Genomic DNA, 26,133 nt, shown 5'->3' with positions numbered 1-26,133 from the left:
GGGTTGGGGCAGATGCACATATAGACTTGTGTGTTACTAAATTTGTTCAATCTCCTCCCAAGTGGAATACTAAACTATTCTTTTGATTTAGGATTTATCATTGGGCTTCATGGCTGAAGGTATTTGAAATAAATTATTAGAAGTGAATACAATCTCTATTTCTCCTTTTGAAAATCCATGTCTTTTTCTACTTAGATTGCCTACTGTGTATTTGCTCCAGTGATAAGCATTAGAACACAGCTCCCTTCATTCTACCGGATGATTCCCAATGATGCATTTCAGTATTCAGGGATTGTCCAGCTTCTTTTGCATTTCCAATGGGTGTGGGTTGGGATCATTGCAACGGATGATGATGACGGAGAAAAGTTTGTGCAGACCTTGGCTCCAATGCTCTACAAATGTAACATCTGCACAGCCATTACTACAAAAATACCAGACATGTCTTACGCTTTAGACTTGTTGGAATTAACAAAACACATATCCCCCAAGACCATTTCACTTATCAACTCCAAAGTTAATATATTTGTTGTAAATGCAGACTCTACAACGATAACATGTTTGAAATGGTTGATATGTATTTATGAAATGTTGGAAGGCATTACAAAGACATCTATAGGTAAGGTGTGGGTTATGACCGCCCACTGGGACTTCTCATCAGAGACATTTCACAGGGAATTGGATATACAAGTCTTCCATGGCACCTTGTCTTTTGGAATTTACTCAAATGAAGTGCTGGGATTTACAGAATTCCTACAACTCCTACATCCTAACCCACAAAACAATGACACTTTTATCAGAGGTTTTTGGGAACAGGCATTCAACTGTTTATTTTCTGTTTCTAATGAGGAGAAGGATACAAGCTACAAATGCACTGGGCAAGAGAAACTGGATAGCCTCCCTGGGGTACTATTTGAAATGAGCATGACCAGCCAAAGCTACAGCATTTACAATGCAGTCCATGCGGTAGCACATGCTTTGCATAAGATGTGTGCATCCAGGCTAAAAACCAGAGCAATGGTGAACAGATGTATACTGGCTCCTCTAAATCTGCAACCTTGGCAGGTAATGTTTCACTTCCAAGACAGTTCTTATCAATTCCAGTCCAATGGATAATGGATGATGTGAAAGGTAGTAAGGGTCAGCGGCAGACATAATGGTGTTCTAGGTGAGGAGTACCTAGAACACCAACAACTTTGTTGTTGTTGTTGTTCAGTTGTTAAGCTGTGTCTGACTCTTCATGACCCCATGGACCATAGCACACCAGGCCTTTCTGTCCTGCGCTCTCTCCCGGAGTGTGCCCAAGTTCATATTCATTGCATCGGTGATGCTATCTAGCCATCTCATCCTCTGCTGTCCCCTTCTCCTTTTGCTTTGAATCTTTCCCAGCATCAGGGTCTTTTCCAGGGAGTTTTCTCTTTGCATTAGGTGGCCAGAATATTTGAGCTTCAGCTTCAGTATCTGTCCTTCCATTGAGCACCCAGGGTTGATTTCCTTTAGGATGGACTGATTTGACCTCCTTGCAGTCCAGGGGACTCATAAGAGTCTTCTCCAGCACCACAGTTCGAAAGCATCTTTGGCGCTCAGCCTTCCTTATAGTCCAGCTCTCACAGCCATACATCACTACTGGGAAAACCATAGCTTTGATTATATGAACCTTTGTTGGCAAGGTGATGTCTCTGCTTCTTACTATGCTGCCTAGGTGTGTGATAGCTTTCCTCCCAAGGAGCAAGCGCCTTTTAATTTCATGGCTGCAGTCACCATCTGCGGGGATCTTGGAGCCAAAGAAAGTAAAATCTGTCACTGCTTCCATTTCTTCCCCTTCTATATGCCAGGAAGTGATAGGGCCAGATGACATGATCTTCGTTTTTTTAATGTTGAGTTTCAAACCAGCTTTTGCACTCTCCACTTTCACCCTCAACAAGAGGCTATTTAGATCCTCTTCACTTTCTGCCATTAGGGTGGTATCGTCTGCATATCGGAGGTTGTTGATAATTCTCCTGGCAATCTTAATTCCGACCTATGATTCATCCAACCCAGCGTTTCTCATGATGTACTCTGCATATAAATTAAATAAGCAGGGCAACAATATGCAGCCTTGTCGTACTCCTTTCCCAATTTTGAACCAATTGGTTGTTCCATGTCCGGTTCTTACTGTTGCTTCTTGACCCTCATTCAGGTTTCTCAGGAGACAGGTAAGGTGGTCTGGTACTCCCATCTCTTTAAGAATTTGCCAGAGTTTGTTGTGATCCACACAATCAAAGGCTTTAGCATAGTCAGTGCAGAAATATATGTTTTTCTGGAATTCTCTTGCTTTCTCCATGATCCAGCGAATGTTGGTGATTTGATCTCTAGTTCCTCTGCCTCTTCGAAACCCAGCTTGTACTTCCAGTAGTTTTCGGTTCACATACTGCTGAAGCCTAGCTTGTAGGATTTTGAGCATCACCTTGCTGGCATATGAAATGAGTGCAATTGTGTGATAGTTTGAACACTCTTTGGCGTTGCCCTTGTTTGGAATTGGAATGTAAACTGACCTTTTCCAGTCTTGTGGCCACTGTTGAGTGTTCCAAATTTGTTGGCATATTGAGTGCAGCACTTTAACACCATCATATTTTAGGATTTTAAATAGCTCAGCTGGAATACTGTCATCTCCTCTAGCTTTGTTGTTAGTAATGCTTCCTAGGGCCCACTTAACTTCACTCTCTAGGATGTCCGGCTCAGTGACTGCACTATCATGGCTATCAGGGACATTCAGATCTTTCCTGTATAGTTCCTCTGTTATTCTTCCCACCTCTTCTTAATGTCATCTGCTTCTGTTAGGTCCCTGCCTTCTTTGTCCTTTACCATGCCCATCTTTGCACAAAACGTTCCCTTGAGATCTCCAATTTTCTTGAAAAGATCTCTAGTCTTTCCCATTCAGTTGTTTTCCTTGATTTCTTTGCATTGTTCTTTTAAGAAGGTCTTCTTGTCTCTCCTTGCTATTCTCTGGAACTCTGCATTCAGTTGGATAGATCTTCCCCTTTCTCCCTTGTTTTTCACTTCCCTTCTTTCCTCAGCTACTTGTAAAGCCTCATCAGACAGCCACTTGGCTTTCTTGCATTTCTTTTTCTTTGGGATGGATTGAGTTGCTGCCTCCTGAACAATGTTATGGACCTCCATCCATAGTTCCTCAGGCACTCTGTCTATCAGGTCTAATCCCTTGAATCTATTCCTCACCTCCACTGTATATTCATAAGGGATATGATTTAGGTCATACCTGAATGGTTTAGTGTTTTTTTCCCTACGTTCTTCAATTTAAGCCAAAATTTTGCAAGAAGCAGCTCATGATCTGAGCCAGATCTTGTTTTTACTGACTGTATAGAGTTTCTCCATCTTTGGCTGCAAAGGACATAATCAATCTGATTTCGATATTGACCATCTGGTGATGTCCATGTGTAGAGTCGCCTCTTGTGCTGTTGGAAAAGTGTGTTTGCTATGATCAGCGTGTTCTCTTGGCAAAACTCTATTAGCTTTTGTCCTGCTTCATTTTGTACACCAAGGCCATACTTGCCTGTTATCCTGGTGATTTCTTGACTTCCTACTTTAGCATTCCAATCCCCTATGATGAAGAGGACATCTTTTTTTGGTGTTAGTTCTAGAAGGTGTTGTAGGTCTTCATAGAACCGATCAACCTCAGCTTCTTTGGCCTCAGTGTTTGGGGCATAGACTTGAATTACTGTGACGTTGAATGGTTTGCCTTGGATTCGTACTGAGATCATTCTATCGTTTTTGAGATTGTACCCCAGTACTGCTTTTCCCACCCTTTTGTTGACTATGAGTGCTATTCCATTTCTTCTAAGGAATTCTTTCCCGCAATAGTAGGTATAATGGTCACCTGAATTAAATTTACCCATGCTTGTCCATTTTAGTTCGCTGATTCCCAAGATGTCGATGTTCAGTCTTGCCATCTCATGTTTGACCACTCCAGCTTACCTTGATTCATTGATCTTACATTCCAGGTTCCTAAACAATATTGTTCTTTACAGCATCAGACTTTCTTTTCACCACCTTTGGCACTGCCTTTATGTGTCTTTTTCCTCTAAGAAGTATGGCATGGGAAGGAACTTCATCCTTGTCTCCTGTCATATAAGCTTGGGATTTGGATTTAACTAGAGTTGCTTGAGAAAGTGACACACCACATCAGTGGCATCCACAATACTTAGATACTATGACCCTGGACTATGAACTGTGTTCTAGGAAGTCCGTACTTCTAGTTTTGCTCAAGCCATGAACTCTATAAATCAGGGTTGGGGAATGTGTGCCCTCCAGATGTTGTTGGAGTGCAACTTTCCATTATCCCTTCTTGGCTGTGCTGACTAGGGCTGATGGGAATTGCAGTACAACAAATTCTGGAGGACTACACATTCCCCAACCCCAAATAATTTTCTACTTGAAACATGACATTGAAAACAGCCTATTTACAATATACAAAGTTAAAATTCAAATTGTCTTTGAGAAAAAAATAATAATAAAATATTACATAAGAGCTCAAAAAGGGCACAATGTTGGATTATATTTCCACAGGTGATCATAGTATGGCTCACACAAGCTAACACATTTTGAAAATGGTTGTGATCATTAAGCTGTGCAAAAACAAATTTTTGGGAGAAATGTTGGACAGATATTAGGTATCTAATTCTATTTGATAAAGGTAAGGATAATAGTAATGGTAATAGTTTAGTAATATAGAGAGAGCCTCCATGTTGGTTGCTCCCAGGCTGTGGAACTCCCTGCCAAGAGAGGCTAGGTTGAGTCCCTTTCTGGTGTCCTTCTGCAAGCAGGCAAATATGTTTTTTATTGAAGCAGACCTTTGGCATTTAAGCAGATCTGTTAGTGTGGGTGCTGTTTTTATTCTGTTGTTATTGTTTTATTAAATTGTGTTTTATTATATTTGTTTTATTATATTTGTTTTACTCAGGTTTTCTTTATCTATGGTTTTAAGTTGTCTGAAATGTCATTTTTGGGGGTAGAAATTCAGAGTACAAACCAGACAAATACACATCTCAACAAATACCTCCTCCTCAATCATTTGTTTTCCAAAAGTTCTTATTTGCTGAATGTAGAGAGAAAGATTTTAGATGTGTTGAGAGACACTTAACCCAAGCAAGCATGGCAACAAGATTAAAGAAAGGGGCAGGGTTGCCATTTGTTATCATTTTGTAAAATCTGTCCCCCCCCCCCTTCTTCATTCCAGCTTCATCCTTTCCTGAGGAGCATTGCATTTAACAACAGTGCTGGAGACACAGTCTCATTTGATGAGAATGGTGAATTAGCCGCTGGATATAATATTTTAAACTGGATTACTTTCCCAAATCAATCATTCTTAAGTGTGAAAGTAGGGAAGATGGATCCACAGAGTAGAAAACTCATCATTCACAAGGATGCCATCACATGGCACAATTTGTTCAATCAGGTGAGATCCAATTTTAGCTAAATGGGAAATGTTCCAATATTGAAATTTGGCAATCCCAGCTCAGTCTTGCTGGGATTATTCCATTCTTTAGCACTCAGGTGGAAGCTCAGGGTAGTCTGTTACCATGAGTAAGGTGTGAAGTAAATCATATCTGACATCCCTGCTGAGTATCTTTTTATGTTCCTTACATGGAACATGCATCTCCATTTGTTCCTTTTTTATTGTTAAAAACAAACAAAACACTTTAAATATATCACATCCTATTTGGATGAAACCACTGCAAAATGGTATCCTCCCCTCTCAGCCTGATAAATCAATCCAGAAAGATGCCATGTTATTGAATACCACTGAGAAGTCCAGGAGAGTCAACAGGGACACACACCTGCACCTATCTACTGTGCAAATAATTCATCAGGCCATCTCACTTCCCAAGCCAGGTTGGAATCCAGACTGAAAATGATGCATATAGCCAGTAACATTCAAAATTGCTGGGATTTGGGCTGTCTCGACCCACTCAAGGCCAGTGTGTTGCCTGACTGGCCAATAGTTTAATTGACGTAAGCACTTATTTGGACTGGCCAATAAGTGCTTAAGTCATGAAGACGTAATGAACAACACAGGAAGGCTGAAGAATGAAATGCCTCATTCAAGATGTTTTTTGTGTTGCAATGGAATGTTTGAGTTAAATGGTACAAGATGGGCATTTCTAGATTTAAGTATATTTTAGTTGCTTTCTGTTTCATTGTTGTTGTTCTTACTTCTGTTGATGTCAGTGCTGCTAAATGTTGCTGTTGATGCTGCTGTTGATGCTGCTCTTGCTGTTGATGGGGTGGAGACTGGGCTTCTGAAAGCTTTCTTTTCGAAAACAAGAAGCAGCATGCAGAGGGGTAAGAAGCATTTGTTGTTGCTCTCCTGCTGCTGGGGGAAAAGCATCCCATGTCTGCAACCTCCTCTTGTCCCAGGCAAGTTTCTGCCTGGCAGTCTGTAACCCCTGATGAAGAGAGGGAAGAGCAGAAAGTGGTGAGGGGAACGATGGAGCAACCAGCCTAGTGGTTCTGGCATTGCAGCATTTGAGTTGCACTCACAACTCGAAAGTCGAAACACTCATGTATACACAAACAAATGAGCCACACAAGCACTTTCAATGCACTTTGAGCCTCTTTTTGATATATGTTTGTCTTGGCCATTAATAGGGAATTTCTAATTGCCACCCAATTGGAGTGCCTCTTTTGAGTTGGGATGGGTGAGAATTTCATTTCAGTTTGGTTTCACAAAGATATTTTCCATATTTGGGGCAAAAATGATTTGAGTTAAAATCATTTGCCAATGCATGATAATTCTGTTTTAGATCATTTTTTTAAACAAGGAACTATCAAAATTTGCAAAGTTATTCATATTTGGGAGAGAAAGAACTTGAGATGATAACCATCTGAATGCAGGAAAAGGTGACATTGACAAGATTTGCCCATCCCTATGCAGCAGTCACACATACATTTACAAATGAATTCCATAAGCACTTTTAAAACTTGTTTAACCTCTTCTTGATATATATTGTATTTATCTATAATTATAATTATAAAACACCCTTCATCCACAGGGGATTCCAGGGCAGTGTACACAACATATAAAAACAAAAACAAATCCAATATATAAAATCATCCATGTTCTCTAATATTCAGGTAGGACCCTAAGATGATATAAGAAACAACTTTGGTATTAGCCACATGCACTACTTTGTTGATAAGTCAGAATAGCCATATATGTTCTCCCCTTTCATAAATAGGTGCTACCACTTTCAGTCTGTAATGACAACTGCCATCCGGGTTACAGCAGAAGAAAGAAGGAGGGGAAACCTTTTTGTTGCTATGATTGTGAACCATGTCCAGACGGGGAGATTTCAGGCTGGAAGGGTAGGAAACATTATGTGCACACGTAATGATACACTCTATTATAACCTACAGTAAGTTTGCATTACCACCTATTCAATTCTCCAAAACAAAGGAGTGATGATTACAGTCATGGCACAGGTCATGAACATGAAATACACTTGCATGACTGCATTAAGTTCCATTGATTTCACTGGAATTGCTCTAATTCTAAGTTTCAATCCAGCTCTCTGAGTTGGAGAGTGACCAAGTTATTCAACAGTTTTGGGGAGCCTGAAAAAAAAAAAAATCCACAGAGAATTTCTCAGGGAAGTATTTTCTGAGAATTCTTGGCTTACCTCTGACTTAAGGACTCTCACTATACTATTTCAATCATGTTGTCAACATTAATGTTTTAAGAATGAAAAGCAAAATAATCCAATTACTCAATTTTGTATATTTAGAGTAGAGTAATATTTCACAGTAAACTATGGAAATTATGGCTTTCTGGAAATACTGACACAGAATATGTCCTTTTCTTCAGACATGGATAACTGTTTCCAGTGCCCAGAAGATCAATATCCAAACAAGAACCAAGATCATTGCCTTCCAAAGACACTACACTTCCTCTCTTTCACTGAACCTTTGGGAATTACTTTGGGTTTCTTGGCTCTGTCTTTATCTCTGATCACAGTTTTGGTATTTTGTGTCTTCACTAAGCATTGGAATACTGCCATTGTCAAAGCCAACAATCGGGACCTCACCTACTCTCTACTTATGTCCCTCCTGCTCTGCTTCCTCTCATCCTTGCTATTTATTGGCCAGCCTCGGAGAGTGACCTGCTTCCTACAACAAACTGCTTTTGGCATCATCTTCTCAGTGGCAGTTTCCTGCATACTAGCAAAAACAGTGACTGTGGCTCTGGCTTTCATAGCCACCAATCCTGGATCCAGGATGAGGAAATGGTTGGGGAAAAGACTAGCAAATTCTATCCTTCTTGGTTGCTCACTTATTCAAGTCAGTTTTTGTGCTGTATGGCTATGTACAGCTCCTCCATTCCCAGATTTTGACATGCATTCTCTAGCTAGAGAAATTGTAGTGGTATGCAAAGAAGGGTCAGTCACCATGTTTTATTGTGTCCTGGGCTACTTGGGATTTCTAGCTATTGTCAGCTTCACTGTAGCTTTCCTAGCCAAGAAGTTGCCAGATAGTTTCAATGAAGCCAAGTTCATCACTTTCAGCATGTTGGTGTTTTGTAGTGTTTGGTTGTCTTTTGTTCCCTCTTATCTGAGCACCAAGGGGAAGTACACGGTGGCTGTGGAAATTTTTTCTATCTTGGCCTCTAGTGCTGCATTACTTGTTTGTATCTTTTCCCCAAAATGTTACATAATTATGTTGAAGCCTGAGTTGAACAGAAAAGAGCAGCTAATTAAAAGAACTTTGTAAGTATCTACTAATTCAGATATTTTTTGCTTTATTATTCAAAAGTGATAATACTTTATGGAAGAAAATGAGATAAACATATTAAGGGAGTAATCCTATGTCTGGATACACTGACTGGGAACATAAGGTTTTTCAATTTCCTGGCTCCATGCTCAAAGACAGGGCTCCAAGCTCAGAGCAAGGAAACTTTACTTCCCTCCCTCATATAGCCAGCACAGAGAAAACTGCGCCAACTGCTTGAAACATGAAGCTTGGAGATGGGGAAAGAAGGCATTTCTGGGGGCAGATGGGGAAGAGTCCGGGGTGGCTGGCTTATACCTTTTCCTATCTCTGCCCCAGCTAGGGATGTTGGAGAATTCTGCCACTGACTCCAGTGAGGCTGGATTCTTTAGAATCCAGCCCCCCCGGAGTCCATGGCGGAACGGCCTCCCCTCCCGCCAACCCCCGAAATACCCCCAGAACAGACTTACCTGGCAGCGGATAAGATGACAGCGGCAGCAGATGCAGAGACGGATGTGGCAGTGGCTCGAGATCATCTTCCAGCTGCTGCCGGGCTGCTGCAGCTGCAAATGGCAGCCGTCATAGAGGCTGCCATTTGCGCCCCTGCTCTTTGTAGGGATGGCAAAGAATTTCTCCCCGAAACTTCGGGGGGCCAAGCGCCAACGTGTTCGGCCCCCCGAACAAGTTTCAGGGAGAAATTCTCCGCCTCCCCCGCCCCCCGCCCCCCCCCCGGAACGGGACTTACCTTTGCCGAATGTCCCTCCCGGCGGCGGGTCCGGCCGGCGGTTCGGTGGGTGTTCATCCGGGGCGGGAGCAGCAGCCGGCTGCCACCGCTGCTAGGGGTGGACGAAAGTGACTTACCTGTCCTCGAAGCTTGTTCGCGGTGGGGGGGAGGCGCTTCTCTGCTCCCCCTGTGAAGTTCAGGCCAGGGGGGGAGGCTTCCCGCCTCGCCCGGCCGAAATTCAGGCCGGGGCGGAGGCTTCCCGCCTCACCCAGCCAAAATACAGGCTGGGGAGGAGGCTTCCCGCCTTGCCCGGCCACGAACTCGGAAGTTAAAAACAAACAAACAACGCCCCCGTGATAGGCTACGTGACGATTAACGTAGCCTATCACGGCTAGATCTGCAAAGTCAGCCATGATAGGCTACGTCAATCGTCACGTAGCCTATCACGGGTGACTTTAGGAAAAAAAAAAAAAAGCTCGTACGCTAATGGCGTACCAAATAAGGAACAGGAATGGCAGCTCCCTATGGGGGCCGCCATTATCCGTACGCGCTTTTTTTTTTAAAGTCACCCATGATAGGCTACGTGACGATTGACGTAGCCTATCACGGCTGACTTTGCAAATCTAGCCGTGATAGGCTACGTTAATCATCACGTAGCCTATCAGGGGGCGTGTTTTTTTTTTCTTTTCTTGGAATGGCGGCGTCGGCAGCCGGTTGAAAGACCGGCTGCCGCTCCCGCCCCGCATGAACAGCTGCTGAACCTCCGGCCGGACCCGCCACCGGGAGGGACATTCGGCGAAGGTAAGTCCCATCCCGGGGGGGGGTGCGGGGTGTGGGGTTGTGTGGAGGATTTTTCCCCGAAACTTGTTCGGGGGGCCGAACACGTTGGCGCTCGGCCCCCCCAAGTTTCGGGGAGAAATTCTCCGCCATCCCTACGTACAGATAATGGCAGCCCCTATAGGGAGCTGCCATTCCCGTTCCTTATTTGGTCGCTGTAGTCTACGTAAACCTTTACGTAGACTATGGCGAAAATAAGGGCAATGCTATTTTTTTTTTTTTTAAGTCACCCGTGATAGGCTACGTGACGATTAATGTAGCCTATCACGGCTGACTTTGCAGATCTAGCCGTGGTAGGCTACGTTAATTGTCACATAGCCTATCACGGGGGCGTTGTTGTTGTTTTTTAAACTTTTGAGTTCGCGGCCGGGCAAGGCGGGAAGCCTCCTCCCCGGCCTGAATTTTGGCCGGGTGAGGCGGGAAGCCTCCCCCCCCAGCCTGAACTTCGCGGGGGGAGCAGCGAAGCGCCTCCCCCCCACCATGAAGCAAGCTGCGAGACCAGGTAAGTGACTTTCGTGCATCCCTACTCTTGACTGTAGGGATGGCGGAGAATTTCTCCCCGAATCTTCGGGGGGCCGAGCGCCAACGCATTTGGCCCCCCAAAATCGGCAGTGAAATTCTCCACCCCCGCCCCCCCGGATGGGACTTACCTTTGGCAAATGTCCCTCCCGGCGGCGGGTCCCAGCGGCAGTTCGTCAGCCTTTCGTCGGGGGCGGGGGCGGCAGCCGGTCGTCCGACCAGCTGCTGCCGCCGCCATTACAAAGTAAAGTGTAAAAAAAACCCCAAACCCCGTGATAGGCTACGTAATGATTAATGTAGCCTATCATGGCTAGATTTCCAAAGTCAGCCATGATAGGCTACGGAAATCGTTACGTAGCCTATCACGGGTGACTTTGGAAAAAAAAAAAAAAGCACGTACGCAAATGGCGTATTTTGTGAAAAAAATTCACAAAATTTTTGGGAAAATTTCCTAGAAAGCAGCCATTTATGTACTGCTGGTAGTGATGGTGGACAATTTTGTTGGGACATTCTACTAAAGTAGGAATTGTAACTTTGGTCTAGCTGGGAAACACTGTGTCACTCATGCTAGCTCTCATGCTACTATAACTATGAGATACCATTTAAAAATTCAACACCTCTTGAGTTCTAAGCCACAATACTGATAGTTACAAGGAACCTCAAGATGCAATCCAGTACATGGAAATATATTCAAATCTCTTATCAAGCATGCAACTGTGAACAATATACACTCACCTTGTAATGGGGCTTTCTCCTACATTTCAGAATGCAGTGTGCTGTCAACAGTTGCTTAGCCAATAGCTATAGAGAAAAGAATAATCACTCACTCTACCTGTTCTAATTTTCATTAAAAAGCACTTTAAAGTTAGCTGAAAACTGCAGTCTGGAGAGAGACTGAGAGTATTTCCTTCAGCACCAATAACTGCAGCTTTCCCTCACAAGGATTCATGTGCAGGAGCAGGAATTCTAGGACAGATGGTGTCTTCCCTTTATGCTACCCCAAGCCATTATGGTACTTCTTTGGGCCCAAACTGAAGTGCCCTAAGATTTGCTGTCTCCCTTCATCTTATCAACTTGGGTTTGAGCCAGCAAGTGAAACTAGCATCAATCCACCCACCGCTTTAATCTCCCCACAGTTCACAGGACAGATCTTCTGCTCTCTCTCTGTTTTTTGTTTCCCCAACAACCCATGGGATTTCCTCCCTATAATATGGGAGACAATCAAAACACCAGACTACACACTTTACATGGCCTCTCCTTTCATCTAATTCCAATAATTCCTTTCCATGGATGCTGTTCCTTCTGTTCACCACTCCACTCCCATCTCCCAGTGATGGGGTTGGGAGACAAAGAGTTCATCCTCCCACCCAATGAAGGCTGCAACCATTTCACCCTCAAAAGGCCTGCTATGTTAGGGCAAGATGTATGTGGGCTTGGTCAGCAGATTGGTCAGGAGTCCAGGAGAGACACAGCTCAGTAATGGTAGATGAAGGAACAGAGCTTTTTCTGTCATCTAAAATACTTGAACTTGCTCACCTTAAAGGTCTGACAGAATTTTGAGGCCTGATAAGTGATGGCAGAGCTATAAAAACAAAGGTAGAGATGAGAGAGAAATCTCAATAGAATACCTACAAAGTGTTTTACTAGCTGGGGAAAGAGAGCAGTGATGTCATCATTCTGTCTGGCGGGGGGCAGGAAGGATTTTCTATTTCTGCTGTTCCTGGGCAAACTTCAAATTACATTTTCTTGAAAACAGTAATAGCTGTAATAATTATTATTGCTTCTTTGTTACATTGCTTCTTTGTTTCTGGAAGGAACTCAACCTGCCCCTTTCAGAAACCAGCATTTTAGCTCACTTTGGGGCTTGCCTCCAAAAGCACTATGTTGGGCTATGCACAGACTGGGGCCGGTGGGGCTGGCCATGTCTGCATGGCTCATATTGGATACTACTCCAAGCTAGGGATGTCGGAGAATTTCTCCACGAATCTCTGGGAGGCCAAATGCCAATGCATTCGGCCCCCCGAAATTGGTGGAGAAACGGTCCGCCCCCCCTGCCCCCCCCAGGATGGGACTTACCTTTGTCGAATGTCCCTGGCGCTGGCGGCTCCCGGCGGTGGTTCGGCGGTGGCAGCTGGTCTTCCGACCAGCTGCCGCCGCCGCCATTTCCCTGTAAAACAACAACAACAACAAACGTGATAGGCTACGTAAAGATTTACGTAGCCTGTCATGGCTACATTTTCAAAAAACACCATGATAGGCTATGTAAATCCTTACGTAGCCTATCATGGCTGACTTTGGGGGGGGGAAGCGCGTACACAAATGGCAGCACTATTTGCGTTGCCCTTATTTTTGCCGTAGTCTACGTAAATGTTTACATAGACTACACGTGCCCAAATAAGGAACGCAAATGGCAGCGCCCATGGGTGCCACCATTTGCGTACGCGCTTTTTTTTCCCCAACGTCAGCCGTGATAGGCTACATAAGGATTTACATAGCCTATCATGGCTAACTGCAGGGATGCAAACGGCGGCGGCTATAGCCGCCGCCATTTGCATCCCAGCAGAAGACGAGATTCGCGGCCAGAGGGACGGGGCGCCTCCCCCCCCGGCCAGAATTTCAGCGGGGAGGGATGGGGGTGCCTCCCCCCGCCCAGAATTTCGGGGGAAGGGACGGAGCACCTCCCCCCCACCGCGAAGCAAGCTGCGGGATAAGGTAAGGGACTTTCGTCCATCCCTACTCCAAGCATCCTCTAATATTGGTGTCAAATTAGTTTGATGAAGCTGCATTCTGATGTACTCCCAGCAGAAAAAGGTTATAGGAAAACCCCACCACTTCATCCTGTGGCCTGGCATAAACAGTAAGGATTTGCTAAAAAGGAGGGGTAAGAGGAAAAATCCAAACCATGATAAGATCTTTGAAGCTCTTTTTATTTCAGTGTGAGTATTTAACACGTGTTTGGGTATCTCTTGAATCCAATGGTCTTCAGTGTGCTTTTCCAGGATAAATTGTGTCTGAAGTCCATGTCAGTATTGTATACTTTTCAAATACTTCAAGAAAAATCTAGAAGCAAGTCCCAGAAACATATTTCCAGGTTCCTTTTTTTCTTTTGTGGTCTATTCTTCTCTCCAAATGGTGCCTTTCATCTCAAGGCTGCTTACAACACAGAGAAAGCCTTTTCCACTGTTGTATTTCTTGAGAAGAAGTTTCTGAGGGTTGTAAAGCTTGCATGCATCACAATGAGAAGGTCATCACAAGCCAGCCAACCTAGATTTCTATATAATGGTCTCTGTGTTTGTTTGTTTGTTTGTTTGTTTGTTTGTTTTCTTAATCCCCCATCTGGCTGGTCACCCAGCCACTCTGGGTGATGTACAATGGTACAATTTAAAACAGAAAAATTATAAATTAAAACATTATTTAAAAATACCCTAACCCACCCCAAATGCCTGCCTGAATAACCAAGTTTTCAGTGCGTGGCGGAAGCTCATTAAAGAGGGTGCATGGCAGAATTCCCTAGGGAGGGATTTCCACAGAGTGGGGGCCACCACAGAGAAGGCCCTCTCCCTCATCCTCACCAGCCTAGCAGTCCTGGCTGATTGGACAGAGAGAAGTCCATCTGAGGCTGATCTTGTTAAGCGGCCTGTCTGGTGTTACTGGAGGCACTCCTTGAGATAAGGAGCTGGAAATGGGTAGGGTTTTAAAGGTCAAAACCAACACCTTGAATTTGGCCCGGAAAACAACTGGTAACCAGTGCAACTCCTTCAGCACCATAGTGATATGATCACGCCAGCGGCTGCCTTTAATCAGGCAAGCCACTCTGTTCTGCACCAGCTGCAGCTTCTGAGCCATCTTCAAGGGTAACCCCACATAGAGCGCATTACAGTAGTCTAGGTGAGCGAAGACCAGAGCATCTACTACCAATGAGAGCAGATGTTCGGGAAGGTAGGGGTGCAGCCGCTGTATCAGATGGAGTTGGTACAATGCTGTCCAGCTCACAGCTGACACCTGAGCCTCCATGGGCAGCTGGGAGTCTAAAATGACCCCCAGGCTGTGGACCTGGTCTTTCAAGGATAGCCAGCATTGTAGAGCAGCAAACAAAGGCCAGAAGATGGAGTCACTAGGGATGGGGGAGAATTCTGCCATGGACCCCAATGAGGCCAGATTTCAAGAATCTGGCCCCATTGGGGCCTGTGGTGGAATGGAGCACTCACTTCTGCCTCCCCCTAGAATCCGTGCGGGTCAGCTCCCTCTGTGCGTTGATCCTGCGGAGCTGGCCACTGGCTTCACTGGTGATACAGCAGACTGCCATGCCATGCCGTATCGCTAGGGTAGGGTAAGTGAGTCTCCGGACACAAATGGCATAGTGGGTGCTGTTGGTGGCTGTAAAGCTGGTAGATTAGCCTAAATGCAGCCATGGCATCCTCTACACCATTTGCGTCCCTGTTTTTCCCCAAATATTTGCGAAGCCTATCACATGAACAGGGATGCAAATGGTGTAGTGGGCATCAAAAATGAAAATAGCTGTAATGATAGCTTACATTGGACAGGAGATGGCACCTTAAGAAGAAGAAGAATGATCTCCTGAAAATAATTTGCATCGGATAGCCCACGGTTCTAGTATTATGAACTTTTTTCAAACCACTTTTTTGATACAATACACAAAGTTATAAACCTCGCTCATGCCACCCCCTTAGTCACAATTTCGTTCTAAATTAAATAGCCCAAAATATTATAAGCTTTTGCCATGGGGTAGATGCCCATCCCCCTAATTAGTTTGGTTACCCCCTTTTTTTCCTGCTAATTTTCCAGTTCTGTACATTGAAGTACAAGTTTTATATTGCCTTCCTACATTACACAAGCATCTTATATCTATTTTGCAGAAGTTATTCTCAAAGTTGGGGTTCATCTAGATATCTATGGACTTTAAGACAAGTACTATGTATTTCATGGGGAAATACTTGATATAAGGTTTATTCACCAAGGATCTACACAATGGTTCTTATTTTCCCAGGCCTGGTCTGTGAAATAGATTGCACCATAACATGTACAAAGGCCTCCTACCAGAAAAGAATAATGCTGGTGTTTTGAGGAGGAAACAAGAAACAAGCCTCTCACTTCCTTCATGAAGCTCTTTTCGGATTATGCTAACATAAACAATGTTGTTAATGGCTGACAGGGAAACCAAACCAGAATAAAGAGATTGAAGATGGTTCTTATTGTTCTAATGCTATGCATGCTACTTAATTTGCAATGAACTTCCAGCTTCATGGGAAGAAATAATGCAGTTTCTCACATTCAGTGAAGTCATGTTGAGACATGTGCTCCACATATGGCCTTGCCCCCCTCTGCTCTTTGGATAAGTGTTCCACTTGTAATGGTTTAATGCACAGTATAATGCAATTACGATAATCATTGACCTGTGTATTCATTAATATAACATTAATTAGTATTCATTAATATAACATTGAATACTAGCTGCAAAGAGTAAATTCTAGAGCAATATCTCTATTATTACATTTATACTCCATCTTTCAACATATTAACATAAGAGGACCTGTGCAGAATCAGACCTCAGGCTTATATAGACAGCATCATGTTTCCCAGAGTGACAACCCAGATACATTTGGGAAATATGCCAACAGGATATGAGGGCAGTATTTCTTTTCTGGTGTTGTCCCCCAGTGTTTGGTATTCAGAAGCATGGTGCTTGTGATCTCAGAGAGAGTAAATGACCTGCATGATTATGACTAGTGGCCATACTAATGCAGCTAACAAGAGCAAAAGCAATATGCAGATACAATAAAAAGAGTAAAACCAAATATTAGAAATGAATGAAGCCTTGTTAAAAACAAACAAAAAACTATGGATGAAAAACATGCGCAGATAAACGCAGAATCGATCAACAACCAATTACAAACCATCAATAGAAAATAGATCAGTTTAGCACAGGGTTGGGCAAGTTGTGACCCTCCAGATGTTTTGTCCTACATCTTCATCATCTATCACCTTTGGCTATAGAGTCTAGGGCCAATGGGGATTATAGGCTGAAACATTTGGGTGGCTACAAGTTGCCTCCTCCTCGTTTAGCGGGTCAAAAGCCTTTCTAAACAAATTTGTTACCACATGTTGAATGAAAGTCTAAGACAGAGGGGGCTAGACTGCCCTTCCTGGGAAAGGAATTCCAAAGCTTAGGTGCAACAGCTGAGAGGTCTCTTTCTAGTGTCCCATCAAAGAGCATCATTTGAATTTCTTAAAACCAATGTAGGGCTATATGGGATAAGGCAGTCCTTCAAATACTGTGATACTTAGCTGTTAAGAGCTGTAATGTTTAGGACTGAGATGTGCCATCAGCCAGTGAAGTTGCTTTAACAATGAAATAACATGCTCCAGGTAACTGGCCCTGGTCAATAACCTGGCCACACAGCTGGACCACCTGAAACTTCTGAACAATTTTCAAAGGCAGCCACACATTAATGGACCAGTTAACATTTTTGTAATAAAAGCATTTCAGTGTGATGGGATTCATGTGAAATGTTTGTGTGGGCAAATGAGAAACCTTTTTTTTTTCATTGCCACCCTCTGACTATTTTTTTCATTGCCAAATAATCCATTTCATCGTCTGAATTCTGCCATCAGTGAGAAAGTTTGGTCAAGATCTTCCTGTCCAGTCTAGTTCAATGCCACTTCTAACCCTTCTAGGACACTCCTTTCATGAGAAAAGTGGCTGCTTTGTCCTCAAAATATTCACATCTATGCCATGAAAAGTTGAGTTTTGTGACCTGAATAAATTAGGTAAACAAGGCAAATATAGACATGGCTGCCTGTTTTCACAATCTATTTTGTTCTGTGAGCAAATCTGTTGATTCATGTCTCAGCTAGACTATTGGAGAACAGGGGTGTTACCATATCTCAGGCATCTAATACAGCCACCAGATAGAGGTCATTTTAAATTATTCTGCAGGGCAGTGGCTGCAAGCTGGGACATCTATTTTCAAGGGTTCCCAGGAGAAAATGTCTGATCCATAGTCTGAGACAGTGCATGTGAATTAAGATTAATTTAAGGGTCCTCTATGTGGTGCAGGGATGGGCAAGATACAGTTCACAGGCCAAGTGCACCCCCCCATTTTTTGTGGCCTCCAATCATTGCCAGTACCATACTGCTGAATTTCCCAATCATTTGAAGGTGGAAGGGGCAGAGGTGTGGCCACTGGTGAGGTCTAGGGGGGCAATGTCATACCCTGCCCCCCCAAAGTTCCCCACCCCTGATGTAGTGCATAGGTAGGGCAATAAAACCCCGTAAGGTAAAATCTATCACACTAACTGGTGGTGCTATGCTCATATTTACAAACCTAGTAATAGTGATATGGGTAAAGTGTCATTTGTTCTAACAGATCTTGTTAGCAAGCCATGGCAAACTGCCATGTCTTCATCTTCACCCCCATGAGATAGGACAGGCTACACAATGTCCTTTGTCTATATTCCTGAGAGGTAGTACCACCACCACTCATGTGCATTTTTAATATCCATTACACAGCCCTTGTGAGAGGACATGCTTATGGCTTTTACATGCTGAGAAGTATCAGTGTCAGTGTCTCCTCTCTTTACAAACACTCTTTGCAAACAAGGTTAGCATGTTTCTATGAAGATGTACAGCACATGACATGGGTGAACCCAAACCTTAGACTAGTCAAAAGGATTGAATAAATTCCAGTTTCTTGTTCAATATGTTAATTGAATAACCAAGCAGAGAGATGTCGAGAAATCAGTTGCCCATGATTGGAGCTGCATCAGGGTTAGAGAAGTTTTCCCACACTGCCAGAACAAAGACAGAAAACACTGAAATATATTTGTGGAAATTCTGTATAGCATAGTTCTAAATGATTAAAGACCCTGTTTCACAGAAGATGGGAATACTCTTGCCAAATCTGAAACATTCCTAAGACAGTTTAATTATATTCATTTCAACATGGGAACTTTTACTCAACTTTAGGAATCAAAGTTGTCCAAGGTTGTAATTACATCTCCACCCACTTGACATGTCCAGTGAACTATGTATTTGAGCAGAATACAGAGACAAACCTACATATCATACTTTTCTCTCCTTATCAAATGCCCCTTCTTGTTTAGGTGAGGCCTCAGAATAATGATGTAACATTTGGGGAAAAAAATAGAAACCAATACACCAGCACTGGAGGTTAAGATAGAAAAGATCTCCACAGCTACCATATATTTTCCCTTGGAGCTCAGGTAGGTTGGAACAAAGGAGAACCAAACACTGCAAAAAATCAACATGCTGAAAGTGATAAATTTGGCTTCATTGAAAGTATCTGGCAGCTTCCTGGCTAGGAAAGCCACTGTGAAGCTGGCAATGGCCAAGAAGCCCATGTAACCCAAGACACAGTAAAATATGACAGCTGAGCCCTCATTACATTCCACTATGATTTTGCCATTCAGTGAGTGCATGTCCATATCTGGAAATGGAGGAGATGTACTTAGCCAAATTGTACAAATGCCTGCTTGGATAAAGGAGCCAGAAAGGACAATAGAACTTGTCAGTCTATTCCCCACCCATTTCCTCATTCTGGATCCTGGTTTGGTTGCCATGAATGCCAGAATCACAGTGATGGTTTTTGCCAACACAGAGGAAAGGGCCACAGAGAAGACGGTGCCAAAAACTGTTTGTCGGAGAAGGCAGGTAATATATTGAGGTTGTCCAATGAACAGCAAGGATGAAAGGAAGCAAAAAAGGAGGGAGATGAGGAGGATGTAGGTAAGGGTCTGGTTGCTGGCTTTGACTATAGGAGTGTTCTGGTGCTTCATAAACATTCCAAGCACTGAAGTTGTAATCACAGAGAAAGAAATAGCCAATATAGTAAAGATGATTCCTAAAGGTTCTTCATAAGAGAAGTAGCTCAGAACACGGGAAATGCATTGATTTTGGTACTTGTTGGGATCTTCTGGACATTTGATACAGGCATCCATATCTGAAACAAAGAATAAGTGCTGTTTAAATATTTCAGGACTTCAGGGAATGTGTCAGGGGAAAGGAATCACTTATCCTGAAAAATATATTATTGAAGTAGCACCTACTGCACTAATTCCACAAATGCTCAGTGAAACAGGGATTGAGCACTCTATTAAAGCTCTTCCAAGCCTTCTTCCAGTTCATGCCTAGACAAAACTAACAGTAACTTACAAATGTAATTGAAAGTGAAGCTAAGTATTGTATCACCCAAGTATTGTGTGATAGATAGATAGATAGACAGACAGACAGACAGACAGACAGACGATAGTCTATTGGACCTTGTCTCATTGCTTTTGTACGTCACTTGGTGAGAGCATAACATTAAAAACCATATAAACATTAAAAACAACAACAACAACAACAACAACAACTGAACCTTCCCATAACAAAAGAAGTCAAATTATTAAGCTGATAGTTTTTAGCTTGACACCAACTGCTAAAGTTAAAAAAAAGAGAGTGTAATCTTCCACAGAATAGTGTTAATGTTCAAGTAGGTTCTCAATATTTTTTCTTGCATAGGAAAGGAACTGAGTTTTGTTTTTGCTTTTTTTGCTTTTTTAAATAAAAATAGCATGCCACCCAGCATGCCACAATATAACACCCAAAGGGCTCCAAAAGTCAGATCTGGCCAAAATGAAACTTCCTTCAATTATTTCATATATTGGAGTACTTCAGCTTTGTAGAACTGTCTCTTTGACTCACCTGGTTAAAACTTCTGTGCCACACAATTTTATCATCATCAAGGGTCAACTCTTCCCCTGCAGGAGCCTGAGGTTCCAGTCTTCCAACTTTTACTCTCACAAAAGAGTTACTTGGGAATGTTACCAAGTTCATTACATCGAAACCAGCTACTAATTCTCCATTTTCATCAAAACTCATCGTATCTCCAGCACTGTTGTTGAACAAGATGCTCTTTAGAAAATGATGGAACTAGAATGAAAAAGAAAAAGAAACAAGGGTAAAACAAAGGTAGAACTGTAGGTCAGTGGCAGAGTCCATGCTTTCCATGCAGAAGGTCCCAGGTTCAATCCCTGACATCTCCAGGTAGGGCTGGAAATATTCCTGCTGGGATCCCTGGAGAGTTATTGCTGCCAGTCAGTGTTGACAATACTGGGCTAGATGGACCCATAGTCTGACTCAGTAGAAGACGGCTTCCGATGTTCTTCTGAAAGGTATTGAAATATCTACAATGAGCTTAACAAAGTACTAACACACCTAAAACCAGATTGTTATTAGGACTGGCCTTGTTATAAGACATGCTGAATGACTTGCCTCAGATGATGGATCAGGAGGGGTGGAGGAGTGCATACTCCCACCACCACAGGGCTCCTGCTGCCACCACTGTATCCCCAGCCAGCCAGTTGCCTGCCTGCCTGTCCACTTGCTATGGAGTGCTGCCACTTGTTGCTGGGGCATTTGCCTTCAGGGCTCTCTGGAGCACCCATCCCCCGACTCGCTCTGAGGAAGGGGTCCTTCCTCACAATAACATGACCCTGAAGACCACCTATGTGGCAGCTTTGCCATCAAAGTGGAAAACATTCTTTATAGTTACTTTAAAAGCAGGTACCACCTCACTCACAGTGACAGACTCCAATAAAGGGCCCCTTCCTTAGAGTTCAGCATTCATGGGTGAGATGACCTGTGCAGCCACTGCTAATGAAACATTCAAAAAGGTGGGAGTAGGAGAGGAGGATGAGGAATTGGGTCCTTTTGCTTCATGTAGTGTGATCTCTTGAGATGGCCTTGATTATTCATGTTTGAGATCGCATATGTACTGATATGATTTTGCAGATTTGTCTTCCTCCTCCTTTTGATTCTATATGGGTGGCAAAATACATTAAAAAAAACCCTTAACTATTGTATTCATTAGACTTTTTTACCCAAAAAGTAAAAAACTTTAACTCTCTCTGAGTTAAAGAGTGTGACATGGGCTCTGAGAGTTTTTCCTTAAAAGTAAGAGCTTCTATAAGATGCCCCCCCAACACCATTGGAGGAAAAATCTGACAATGACAATTCCCACTAATCCTGCTACCAAGGATGCTATGGAGCATTTTTCTGGAATTCCAGACTCCCTCTGAACTCAGTTTCCCTTGGAAACCACAAAGGATGTTGTATTTGAGGCAACCAGAACAACCATGATAGAATCATAGAATAGTAGGGTTGGAAGGGGCCTACAAGGCCATCGAGTCCAACCCCCTGCTCAATGCAGGAATCCAAGTCAGAGCATCCCTGACAGATGGCTGTCCAGCCTCGTCTTGAAGGCCTCCAGTGTGGGAGAGCCCACCTCCTCCCCAGGTAATTGGTTCCATTGTCATATTGCTCTAACAGTCAGGAAGTTTTTCCTGATGTTCAGCCGGAATCTGGCTTCCTGTCACTTGAGCCCATGATTCCATGTCCTGCGCTCTGGGATGATCAAGAAGAGATCCTGGCCTTCTTCTCTGTGACAACCTTTCAAGTACTTGAAGAGTGCTATCATATCTCCCCTCAGTCTTCTCTTCTCAAGGCTAAACATGCCCAGTTCTTTCAGTCTCTCTTCATAGGGCTTTGTTTCCAGTCCCCTGATCATCTTTGTTGCCCTCCTCTGAACCCTCTCCAGTTTGTCTGCATCCTTCTCAAAGTGTGGTGCCCAGAACTGGACACAGTACTCCAGATGAGGCCTAACCAGTGCTGAGTAGAGGGGAACTAGTACTTCCCGGGATTTGGAAGCTATGCTTCTATTAATGCAGCCCAAAATAGCATTTGCCTTTTTTTGCAGCCACATCACATTGTGTGATGTTGGTATTTCTTGGTATTTCCCTAACCAGACCCCCAGCACTCAGATGCAAAATAGCATTTGCCTTTTTTGCGGCCACATCACATTTGATGTTGTTACAACAAAATTGTATGTTATTCCCTGTAGTGTTATTCCACATATATACTGTCACTAATATAGGGAAGCACTCATGGAATATAAGGTAACTGGGCATCCCTGCCTCCACCCATTTGTGAGGTCATGACTCCACGTATTATCCCCTCTCAAACAGATCCCTAAACTCAGCAGTCTTCAGGTGTTAGTTTTTTTCCACCACAATAATTTGTCTCCGAAATGACATCCCCTTTTAGAGAAATAAAATTATTTCAAGTTCTGAAAGTAAGCCCCCATCACTCTTGTTACCTGCCTTCATGGTATGTAATGGAGGAGAGAGCGGAGACATTTCATGGCATTAGCGAACTGCCACAGAATAATCAGATGCTACTGCCAGACTTACAAAATTCAGGTGATCAATTAGCTCCTGCAGTTCCTTCAATGCCAAATTCTGGACCAAACTGGATTCTTTTATTAGGTCCACCAATGGAGCCAGGAGCCAAGAGAGATCCTTTTCCATACCTCTATTCAATCCCCAGAAGAGACAACCATGGTGCCAGCACATACAGTATGTCCTTTTCCTCAGATAGGAGGATCTCCAGGTCACTAGCCAGGATTGGATCAGCCTCTGCAATGATTGCACACTGCTCAATTCCTCTGAGTAGGGATGGACGAAAGTCCCTTACCTCATCCCACAGCTTTTTTCGGGGTGGGGGGGAGGCACTTCGTTTCTCCCCCCGAAAATTCTTGGCGGGTGGGGAGGTGCCCCATCCCTCGCCACCGAAATTCTGGCCGGGGGGGAGTGCCCCGTCTCCCCGGCTGTGAAATAAAAAAGTTATGGGGTAAAAAAAAAAAACGTGATAGGCTACATAACGATTCACGTAGCCTATCACGGCTAGATTTTCAAAGTCAGCCATGATAGGCTACGTAAATCGTTACATAGCCTATCACGGGTGACTTTGAAAAAAAAAAGCGCGTACGCAAATGGCGGCGCCCATGGGCACTGCCATTTGCGTTTCTTATTAGGGAACGGGTAGTCTATGTAAAGATTTACATAGACTACAGCGAAAATAAGGGCAACGCCTTATTTTTGCCGTAGTCTACGCAAATCTTTACGTAGACTACCCGTGCCCTAATAAGGAACGCAAATGGCGGCGCCCATGGGCGCCGCCATTTGCATACACGCTTTTTTTCCCCCCAAAGTCACCCGTGATAGGCTACATAACGATTTACGTAGCCTATCATGGCTGACTTTGAAAATCTAGCCATGATAGGCTACGTAAATCGTTATGTAGCCTATCACGGATTTTTATTTTTTTAATTTTACGGGGAAATGGTGGCGGTGGCAGCTGGTTGGAAGACCGGCGACCGCCCCTGCCCCCATTGAAACGCTGCCGAAACGCTGCCGGGACCCTCCGCCGAGAGGGACATTTGACAGAGGTAAGTCCTGTACCGGGGGGGGCGGAGGGGGACGGGGAATTTCTCCACCAATTTCAGGGAGCCAAATGCGTTGGCATTCGGCATCCCGGAGATTCGTGGAGAAATTCTCCGCCATCCCTACCTCTGAGCCTAATGAAAAGAAAGTTGTTGAGATAAGGGTGGCTCTGTTAACCCTGGCTTTCTCCAACAGATCCCATTCAAGAACTGTGATGAAAATGCTGCATAGGGAACTGAGAATCCCATGGAAAGCACTTTGTGTATGAACATGCCTCCAAGTAAGAAGTACAGTAGATTGAGTTCCTCCTGGTGAACTGGTTGGAAGCAAAATGTAGATTTGATGGTGCACTTTCCTATTAACAACCCCATTCTATAGTTTTATACTGCAGAGATAGTCGTATTGAAGGAGGTGTATTGGATTGAACCTCTAATAAAAGTTAGGTCAGGAATGAGTGCTGGGGGTCTGGTTAGGGAAATACCAAGAATGGTAGCCATAGTTGATAAAAAATGGGAATTGGATTAAAGAGGAATGTAGAACATTGTTATAATTGGCAGGAGGTCCTCACTGTTGTCTTTTTGACAGGGTGCATGGCAGTATAATCCCTTCATAGATCACTGCATTGTTGTGGCAAAGGGGCTTGCGTAACTCAGTGAAGCCATAAGCTATGCCGTGCAGGGCCACCCAAGACAGACAGGTCATGGCAGAGAGTTCTGACAAACTGTGGTCCACCGGAGAAGGAAATGGCAACCCACTCCAGTATTCTTGCCAAGAAAACCACATGGAACATATCACAAGGCTAAAAGAGATGACGCTGGAAGATGGGTGCCTCAGGTAGGAAGGTTTCCAGTATACTACTGGGGAAGAGCAGAGGGTATTTCCAAGTAGCTCCAGAAAGAGTGAAGCAGCTGGGCCAAAGCTGAAAGGACACTCAGCTGTGGTTGTGTCTGGTGGTGAAAAGAAAATCTGATGCTGTAAAGAACAATATTGTTGAGGAACCTGGAATTAGGGATGTACGAAAATTCCGCCATGGATCTCGGGGAGGCCGAATGCCAGCGCATTCGGCCCCCCGAAATTGGTGGCGGAATGGCCTGCCCCCCCCCGGGATGAGACTTACCTTGGGCTGATCTTCGTGGCGGCGGTGGCTCCGGCGACAGCTCCGGCGGCGGTTTGGAGGCAGCAGCGGCGGCCAGTCTTCTGATCAGCTGCCGCTGCTGCCATTTCCAGTTAAAAAAATAAAAAAACCGTGATAGGCTACGTAAATGTTTATGTAGCCTATCACGGCTGACTTAAAAAAAAACCCACAACAACGCGCATATGCAAATGGCAGCGGCAACGGCCGCCGCCATTTGCGTCCCTGCTAGCCAGCAGCCAGATCTCCGGCTGCTGGCGGAGCTGGTCAGCGGCTCTGCAGAATCCCTGCGGAGCGGAGCCAGCCAGCCAGGATTCCGGGGGGGGGGAGGAACGGAGCGCCTCCCCCCCAACCATAAACATAATCTATGAAAGGTAAGTGATTTCCGTACATCCCTACCTGGAATGTCAGATCAATGAATCAAGATAAGCTGGAGGTGGTCAAACATGAGATGGCAAGATTGAACATCGACATCTTGGGAATCAGCGAACTAAAATGGACAAGCATGGGTGAATTTAATTCAGGTGATAATCATATCTACTACTGTGGGCAAGAATCCCTTAGAAGAAAATGGAGTAGCACTCATAGTCAACAAAAGGGTGGGAAAAGCAGCACTGGGGTACAATCTTAAAAACGATAGAATGATCTCAGTACGAATCCAAGGCAAACCATTCAAGATCACAGTAATTCAAGTCTACGCCCCAACCACTGAGGCCGAAGAAGGTGAGGTGGATCGATTCTATGAAGACTACAACACCTTCTAGAACTAACACCAAAAAAAGATGTCGTCTTCATCATAGGGGATTGGAATGCTAAAGTAGGAAGTCAAGAAATCACCGGGATAACAGGCGAGCATGGCCTT

At 44.0% G+C, this 26,133-nt stretch overlaps 2 protein-coding genes across 2 annotated transcripts in view; one reads left to right on the top strand and one right to left on the bottom strand.

Moving 5' to 3' along the window:
* The first annotated feature begins 201 nt into the window (after window positions 1-201).
* LOC146341784 (vomeronasal type-2 receptor 26-like) lies at window positions 202-8,760 on the top strand. The gene is made up of 4 exons (XM_084807677.1): window positions 202-988; window positions 5,157-5,449; window positions 7,233-7,359; window positions 7,859-8,760. The coding sequence occupies exons 2-4, from the start codon at window positions 5,381-5,383 to the stop codon at window positions 8,758-8,760; spliced, it is 1,098 nt and encodes a 365-aa protein (XP_084663803.1). The 5' UTR covers window positions 202-988; window positions 5,157-5,380.
* A 10,153-nt stretch (window positions 8,761-18,913) lies between these two features.
* Window positions 18,914-26,133, bottom strand: part of LOC146341783 (vomeronasal type-2 receptor 26-like) — a 44,066-nt gene continuing 36,846 nt past the window's right edge. The window contains exons 5-7 of the mRNA XM_084807676.1: window positions 23,108-23,228; window positions 20,672-20,789; window positions 18,914-19,818 (exon numbers count right to left, since the gene is read on the bottom strand). Coding sequence (XP_084663802.1) covers window positions 18,914-19,818; window positions 20,672-20,789; window positions 23,108-23,228 — 1,144 coding nt within the window. The remainder of the gene's footprint in view (window positions 19,819-20,671; window positions 20,790-23,107; window positions 23,229-26,133) is intronic.

The sequence above is a fragment of the Heloderma suspectum genome, chromosome 6, assembly GCF_057233095.1.
Source record: "Heloderma suspectum isolate Gila_16-S chromosome 6, 16-S_ref, whole genome shotgun sequence".
Lineage (NCBI taxonomy): Eukaryota > Metazoa > Chordata > Lepidosauria > Squamata > Helodermatidae > Heloderma > Heloderma suspectum.
Note: the sequence above shows the minus strand (reverse complement) of the source record. Positions and strands in the feature narration are given on the sequence as shown.